This window comes from Sorex fumeus, unplaced genomic scaffold (assembly GCF_029834395.1).
Source record: "Sorex fumeus unplaced genomic scaffold, SorFum_2.1 ptg000086l, whole genome shotgun sequence".
NCBI lineage: Eukaryota > Metazoa > Chordata > Mammalia > Eulipotyphla > Soricidae > Sorex > Sorex fumeus.
The window spans coordinates 33,003,370-33,011,895 of NW_026606143.1; the positions used below are offsets into that span (position 1 = coordinate 33,003,370).

The 8,526-nt window shown below is 55.8% G+C and overlaps 1 protein-coding gene across 1 annotated transcript in view; it reads left to right on the forward strand.

Moving 5' to 3' along the window:
* Positions 1-7,004, forward strand: part of PHKA2 (phosphorylase kinase regulatory subunit alpha 2) — an 85,957-nt gene extending 78,953 nt beyond the window's left edge. Inside the window, exons 28-33 of the mRNA XM_056131164.1 lie at positions 20-49; positions 1,725-1,778; positions 3,574-3,744; positions 5,087-5,140; positions 5,706-5,906; positions 6,302-7,004. Of these exons, the coding sequence (XP_055987139.1) occupies positions 20-49; positions 1,725-1,778; positions 3,574-3,744; positions 5,087-5,140; positions 5,706-5,906; positions 6,302-6,472 (681 nt within the window). The 3' untranslated portion in view covers positions 6,473-7,004. The remainder of the gene's footprint in view (positions 1-19; positions 50-1,724; positions 1,779-3,573; positions 3,745-5,086; positions 5,141-5,705; positions 5,907-6,301) is intronic.
* Positions 7,005-8,526: the final 1,522 nt, after the last annotated feature.

Here is an 8,526-nt window from a genome sequence, read left to right on the forward strand (position 1 = left end):
GCTTTGTTTCCACTTTCAGATCACTAGACGGTTTAGTGCTGACGACCAGGTGAAACGTCTGTCTGGGTCTGCCCTTTGCTGCATGCTGGCTGCGTGCTTTGGGGCTTGCATGTGGAAAGCGGGCCAGGAAAGTGAGGCGTCAGGCTGGGCTCTGGGACTCTGCAGGTGGTGGCGGGCTGTGAGCTGCACTCGTTCCGCCGTGAGGAATGCCTTCTGCCAGGTGACACAGTCCCCAGCTCAGCCTCCACAGGTGCTTCTGTTCAAAGCACAGAATCAAAAGAGAGAAATGCAAATTGGGGTCACTGATTACAGGCAAGCATGCCTTGGCGATGCGACAGAGTTGGCTCCAGACCACCTCAGTAACATGGATGTCGCCATCTAGCCAGTCTCCCCGATTCCGGCTTCCTGATGCTTGAGAAATACTGTTGATGTTCCACATCAGCCTGTTGTATGTGCACTGGCATGATGGCTAAAATAGATATGTAGGCATGTGCTTTACTTTGAAAATGCTGTATTGCTAACCATCATCTGAGCCTCCAGCAGATCGCTATCTTTGGGGTTTGTGGTGGTGGTGTCAGAAATCCAGTGTCTACAAAGTGCAATGGAACAGGCACTCCTGTATAATAGGGAGAACACGGCCCTGCCTTCCTCCAGATCACTCAGGCAATGAGTGCTGGGAAGAACAGGATTTAAGGATCTCACTTCTTTCACCTTGTGACATACTTCCTCCCCTTCCTCCCTCCAGGAAACTGGAGCCACACTCCTAATGATTTAATGTTCCCCTGTCAGAGACAGGAGGAAACCGAAAATGTCATGCAATGGAATGGAAAAAACATGGCAGTGAGGCTTCTCTGTGCTGTCCCAGGGTACAGCAGACATTCAAAGCAAGCAAAACTCACTCTAATTTGTGCTTTTTCCTAGTAAGGAAAAGAGCTCTGAAACGTCTTCCTTTGCCAACCACTCGGTGGCACCGGTGGCACCGTCCCTTTGGTTTATCTAAATTTGACTGGTGGCAGACCACCAATCACATAAAGGAATATGGGTGATTCCTTCCGCCTCCATTTAAGGCCACCCTTGCATATTCTGACAACAAAGACTGTTCACCTCTTTCTTCGATGGGGTTAGAGTCAATTAGCCAGCACATGTTTTGTATTTGGCCACTCATTCCTGGGAAATGCATTCCACTCTGTTGATAACGTTCGAGCTGCCATGCATTTTGCGTTTCTATTCTCTTTGGCAATGCTATGGGACATGTGAGTGCTCAGTGCCTCCCCCCAAGGCAAGTGAAGGGTACACTAGAGATTGTCAGATGAGGAAACGCTGGTTTGGTCAAATTTGGGTCAGCAGCTGAGATGATTTGCTCATTTAACAAAGGTCTGCTGCTGGTTCTGGCTGGAGGTAATCTCTGTAGATTTTCACTTCGCTCAGATTGGTTTCCATCCTGGGGCCTTTGGAAAATAACTGGCCAGGATTTGATGAGATCCCTGCACACCCCTAGGATCCAGAAGCACTTAATCCTTGGCCTAAGGGAACTGGCACAGCCCAGCCTCCACCTGGGCTGGACTCTGGGCAGTTTGCTGCTTGTGGGGGTACCAACTCTTTGCCCCCATCCTCTGTACCTCCTTGGCAGGGGGGCTTTCAAGGCTGCTGTGTTCCTCTGTGTGTCCTGTGTGTGTCCTCCTGTGTCACTGCATGTGACTAAACAGATTCTCTTTGTTTTGCAGTTCTTTTCTGTGAACCAGGCCACATCCACCAGCATGTACTCCTCGAAATCCATGGTAAATCACGGGTCCCAGCCCCGGCCACTCAGTTTCCTCCTTGTTTGTCGGTGGTGTCTGTGCCTCTTCCGGGCCCTGTTTCTCCTCTCATCCCCAACTTGCAGAGATTTGAGCGGGCCTATGAGTTGGCGTTTCCCCTCTCATACTGAACACAGTCAAGAAAGAGAAAAAAGGGGGCTGGAGCAATAGCACAGTGGGTAGGGCATTTGCCTTGCATGTGGTTGACCCAGGTTTGATTACCAGCATCACATATGGGCCCCCAAATACCACCAATTCCTGAGTGCATGAGCCAGGAGTAATCCCTGCGCAATGCCGGGTGTGACCTAAAATGAAAAAAAAAAAAGAAAAGAAAAGAAAAGAAAAGAAAGAAAGAGAGAAGAGCAAGAAATTCTTGGACTGAGCTATATTTTCCATCTTAAATTCTGTTCCTCAATGGGGTGTGGGTGAGGAACACTCTCCTCACTCATTCCCAAGAGCTTCTGGAACCTTCGAGGCATTGGCTCCGGGCCTTTTTATTGAGACACGGTGAGCCATTGCCCACTCACGGTGATTAGCACTGTGTACCCATATAGCCTGGCTTGGCTCAGGGCCTCAGATTGAGTGGAGGACTAGGCAGTGTTCTAATTGCAGAGCCAAGTCTGAATCTTCCTCCCGAAACTAGGAGAAACCAGCTGAGTCATTGATGAGTGCAGCAGTAATTACTTTTATTTGTATCTAATTGCTGCTGTATTTAAATGGCAGTAATGAGCCCAATGGAATAACCCAGCCAAACAGCCCTTTCAAAATAAGATCCGATGAAGTCAAGGGGAGTGCAGATAGAAGACGCATGCCCGGGGAGCATAATTAGCGCTGGGAGTCTGTTCCATCACCATCACCACTGTCATCTTCTGTGGCTCCACTCTCCGCAGTGCCAGGAAAGGTGCCCGTGTACCAGGCATGTGCTCTGCCACGAGAGCCCCAGCATTACCCTTTGGATTGGCTTTCAGCTCTTACATTTAAATTGGAGAAATGGGCGTGTGCGTCAGCCAGAAGGAAGATAATGAGGAAGGGAGAAATTCAGGCCACCCCGACCCGGAGCACCCCAGTGCTTAGGGCCCAGAGAAGCAACTGGCCTGGAGTTTTACTGCTTGGGTTGACAATCAGTGTTGCCTTACCCCCACGCTGAGTGAACCCCACTTTGGGGCCTGGTCTACCTCTACACCCCCCCCCACCTGCCTCCTCAGCCTCTGAGAAGTGCTCCCTCCTGAGATTCAAAGCAGAACTACTGGCCCTACCCTAGGGAGACCTTGGACTGGAGGTGACACCTCCCTCTGCTTCCTTCAAGCAGAGTTCTGCTTCAGAGGCAGCTGTTGGCCCAAAGTAGGACAAAACGCACATGGTGTCGCCAGTAGGCAAAGCAGAAGGCAGATTGATGGGGCCGCATGGGCAGTAGGAACATCTTTTCTCTGCCCCAGTTCCGGAATGCGAGTCTTGGTGTGGCTTTGTCTGTGGCACTGCAGAGCAGCACGGAGGGTCTCTGTCGGGTCTGAGGGTGGGGAAAGCTGGCGGGTGGGGTTCCCCAGCTCCCAGAGCTCCAGATCCTTCTGCAATCAGACCAGGTGGCAGGCTTGGGGTGCCCTGCCCTGGCCCCCAAACACTTGGCAGCAGGCACATGTGCCCTATGGGGTTTCCACAGCGGCCTCCAGTTCTTCCCCCAGACAGGCTGAGCCGTGAGAGCGGAAGCATTAGGGCCACGTGCAGCTGGGGAAGAATCAGGGTGTGCTCGGAGCTGACGGGCTGGCTGTCTGTCTTGCAGAGGTCCAGCACCCCATCTTCCCCAACGGGCACGTCGTCCACGGACTCAGGGGGCCATCACCTGGGCAGTGGGGAGCGGCAGGGTCAGTGGCTGCGGCGGAGAAGGCTGGACGGGGCCATCAACAGGGTCCCTGTGGGCTTCTACCAGAAGGTGTGGGAGATCCTGCAGAAGGTGAGTGCTGGGATGTGTTTTGGAGAATGTGGTGGGCTACCCCCCTTGTGAAGCACATGACCCCCACCCCCGACCCTGGGTCTTTGGGTGGGGGAATGCTGTGGCAGACCAGGCACCTGCTGCTAGTCTCCTCTGGGGACAGCCATCCTGAGAATATGCTGGAAGGTATTAGCTGTGACCCCCAGAAGCCACTCCCCAGACATGACGGCCCCCCCTCCCCAACCTAGGAGCTGCCAGCGCCCCCTGCACGGAGCAGGCTCCCTGGGGGGGAGTGTTCCCATCACTTCAGGTATCAGTGCTATAGACAGATGCCAGGCGACAGCCCCCAAGTGTCTTCTCCCCTGAGCCTCATTCCACCCCGCACCCACCCCAAGCGCGTGGGAGAACCCGCCGGCACCCCTGTTCCCAAGGATGAGTCAGCTGCCCCCTTGCACTCTCGTCCCCCTCCCTCCTCCGCTGTCCCTAGTCTATTTGTACTTCTCTCCAGGATCCCCTCCCCCGCCCCCCTCAGCGTGAGGGCCAGTAGGTCTGCGTGAAGCAGCGCAGCACAGAAGCAACCAGAGACATTTCATCATCGGCAGGGCACACGCAGACCCGTCCTAGCCAGGCACCGTCCTCTTCTTGGCAAACTGCAGGGTACAGCTGCCCCCGCTCGCCTGGGGAGTTCCCGCCCCCGGGCGCTCCTCAGCCCACCGGGCGCACAGGTAGCGCGGCTGCTGCCAGCCAGGGCGCCGGGATTTGATAATGCTGCCAATTAGATGAGAACAAACTGTTCCTCGAAGCTCTCCCCACTCTTCCCCGGGCGTCGCTCGCTGCCATCCGGACTGCCACTGGCTTCATCCGAGACACTTTTATTATGAAAAAGCAGCACTTGGGGGGAGCAGCGGCTTGATATTTATACGCACGGGTGTGCATGTGCGTGTCTGTGCATGTGCTCGAGTCTTTTGTGATTGGTGCTTATTATAGAAATCTCCAAAATAGATGCCTGCAAAGGCCCCCAAAGTATCACTTCTCCGGCAGGAGCCCTGAACAGCACCAAAGGGGGCCTGCAGCCGCCTGGCCAGGCTGCCAAGTGAAATGTGCTCCCTGGGGCATTGTTCGTGCTCAGGAAGATGCCTGCTGGTTCCCGAGAATTGTTCCATGGAAAACAGCCTGTGGGCAGTGCGCACACGCACCCTAAAAATAACTGACAGTCTGGCGTGTTCCTGCCCTCGTGCAGGTGGGCACGCAAGGCAGCAAGGGTGCGCATGCGTGCATGCACATGTGCGCGCGCACTCACTGCCTCAGCACCTGGGGGGAGGGGGAGGATCTGACTGAAACTTGACGTGTGTTCTGTCCCCAGTGCCACGGTCTGTCCATTGACGGTTATGTACTGCTGTCCTCGACGACAAGAGAGGTATGATGGGACACCCCAAGAGTCCCGCTGCGGGTTCCCCTCTTGTCACGTTGGCTGCTTTGCAACCTGGTCCTTGATCCACAGGGCAGTTTGGGGAGGGGGTTGGGGTGCCGAGGGGTGCAAGGGGGCCCGAAGTGTGACGTGCCTGGGATCAAGCAGGAGTCAGCCACAAACAAGGCGAGTGCCTCACCCCTGTACTAGGTCTCCAGCCTTACCCACAAGGCTTCGGGAGAGCAAATCAGAGTATCCTTTCCCCCCACTGAATTGGCACCCCCCTTTTCCTTCTCTTTCCTCTCTAAGACTCCCCAGTAAAAGACCAAAAGCTGCCACAACCACATGCAGCTTCAGTCATCTGCCTGACCACTCCCCGCCCAACGCTTCTCAAAACAGTTACTTGCCACTTGGCGTAATGGCCACTAACACAGAGGTGCTCCCCAGAGCCCACCTCTCCTGCCACACTGGGTTCCGGCCTCAGCGCCGTAGTCAGCACTGGGGCCAAGGTGGTGTCCAGTGCCCACTCCCCACCCCACTCCCCACCCCACTCCCCTCCTCTACGTCTCCACAGATGACCCCGCAGGAAATCAAGTTCGCTGTGCACGTGGAATCGGTGCTGAACCGAGTGCCACAGCCCGAGTACCGGCAGCTGCTGGTGGAGGCAATCCTGGTGCTGGCACTGCTGTCGGACTCGGACATGGAGAGCATCGGCGGCATCATCCACGTGGACCAGCTCGTGCACTTGGCCAACCAGCTCTTTCTGCAGGACCAGGTGGGGGCGGGGCGGCCCTCCTGTCCCTGCCTCGGCTGGAGAGTTCGCATCCGACGGGAAAGGCTAGCTCGAACACAGAAAATGCCACAGCAGATGGCACCGAAATGTCAGCCATGTGGTTAGAAAATGGCACAGAGGCTTCTTGGGAAATGTCAGGGCCTTTGGGGATGGGCGGGTCTATTTCTGTGAGGGTCTGCCGGCTGCATGTTCGGCCCCAAGTCCGCCAAACCAACCGGTCCACACCCCTGCCAGCTAGCTGAGACCAGTCCCCAGCTGGGCAGTGCGTGGGGATGTGGGTGGCGGGTGGGCAGGCAGGAGTGCTGGTGTCCCTGGCGGCAGGGGGCACCCATGCTCACCCTAAGCTCATGCCTCGCCTCTGCCTTTTTGTGTTGCAGATATCCATGGGGGCCACGGAGACCCTGGAGAAAGACCAAGCCACGGGCATCTGCCACTTCTTTTACGACAGCGCCCCAAGTGGGGCTTACGGGACAATGACCTACCTGACCAAGGCCGTGGCCTCTCATTTGCAGGAACTGCTGCCCAACTCTGGCTGCCACATGCAGTAGGGCTTCGGTGCTCGGGCCTCGGTGCTCAGAGTCTTTCATCTGCCCCAGCCTCTGCGGGAACTTGGCGCCGTTCCCCTCGGTCCCCTGTGGTGTCTCCCGAACACATCCCATCACCAGGAAACGGCAGCTGCTCCTGGCACCCGGGGGCCCTGTCACTGTGTTTGGGGTCTGCCAGTTCACTCTGGCATCTCGCACGCAGAGTGAACCGAATCACCAGCTTCAGTCAGATCTTCCAAGCGTGTTATGAAAACAGGCTCCATGAGCTTGTGACACAGCTGAAGGATGCAAAGATGCTTCCAGAAGCAGTGGCTAGGAGGGCGGGCCTGGACCGGATGTGTCTCAAGGTGCAGCCTGTCTGTGGACCCAGCGGTTAACCAAATAGAGCGAGTCTTTCTGCAGACTCGGGCCTTGTACCTCACTCCTTTGGCCGTCGGCTGTTTGTCTGACGTAGCCACGTTCAGGTGACAGAATGCTCTCTTGCTAAGATGTAGGAAATCGAGCCCCTGTTAACTGTAAGCCGTGGTCCTCCAGGACTTCATCCTGGCTGCCCATGAATTAGGGATTATTCGTTCCGTATATCTAAAGCCCATGTCTTCCAGTATCTAGTTGAGAAGGAAACGAATGGCGATGGAATCAACCTCCTTACAACTGGGTCGTCAAACTTCGGGTGCAGGTTACGAGTATGTGGAAGTTCTCAGTGGCCACCCGGGCAGCACCAGGGCCCTCGGGAAGAGAAGATGTTTGTGCACAGTGCTCCCTGCTCTGAGTGAGGTGGGCGGGCCGGTGGTGAGCCCTCTGTGGAAGCTTCCAATTCTTGATGGTAGAAGGGCCCCCCTGTTTGCTTGGGTCCTGGTGAATGGACTTTCCTCCAGGCATTGTTTGGCCAGGGTAAGGGGACAGTTCTAGCCATGAAGCACCTTGAAAAGCAATCAGTCCCCTGGGTGCCCACGGGGGCACTGGCTGGGTGAGAGTGAGGGTGACGTTGGTGACAGCACTGTCACTGAAACATGCGCATTGGCTGGGTAGGCAGAAATTGCTGCAAAGGAGGAAACCCTATGCTACGTAGGGGACTTTTGGTGCTCAGCGCCCTCAGCATCCGTTGCCGGCAGAACTGTCTTTTCTAGAAGCCTGTTCTGAGGCTGAGACAGCCTTGCCTGCCTGTGGAGAGCCCCTAGGACAGGGGAAGGCACTTGCCTCACATGCATGCCACCCCGATCTGATTCTCCGCACCCCTTATGGCACAGCAGCGGGCATGACCCGGAAACCAAACCCAAACCAAACCCACAAATTCTTTTGTGTGCTCTTGGGAGACAGTTGAGAACCCAACTCTGCCTTTGTCTGGGCTGTATTCTTAGAAAGCAGCGACCTTTCCTAGCTGAGCACAGAAAGCTGGGGACAGAAGAAGCCCCCAGAATTTCAGCATTCCTGCTTCAGTGCGCACCCCACACGCCTTCCTCTCACCTGCTTTTTCAGGAATGCCAGCACCAAGGCCTTTCTCCTCAGATCCTAGATCCTTCAGTACCAGCTGAACCCTTTGGGGACACAAAAGGGATGAAAGATAGCAGACTTCTGTGAGGTGGGGACACCAGCAAGGGGGCATGACCAGGTGCGGCTCTGCAGTGTGCTGGCACAAGTAGGTGACTCCTACAGTAGCTCCTGACACAGAGCACAGAGCCCAGTATCCTGCTGTGCCAAAGGCCTCCCCATCTCCTGCAGAGCAATCACAGAGCCCCTCCACCTCTTCCCAAGGAAGTCAGTTTCCTCCCTGGGGGAGCCCAGGTCGACCAAGCTGGGCATCAGCCTTTTCCCATGCCCTTGTTTTTGGTGTCATGATGGACTCTGGTGGGCCTTACGAGAAAGGTCTCCAAGTCCTAGATGCTCCTGGGGAGAAGGTTGCAGAAGCCCTTCAGCCACCCGCAGTGAGCCAGGTACCGATTCGGAACGTTCACCTGCCTACAGATGACGTGCAGAGCGGCAGATGCGGTGTCTAGGCTCACCCACCGAGAAGCCGACCAGGAGAAGCAGCGCAATAAGCAGTTCAGCCGAGGCTTTGA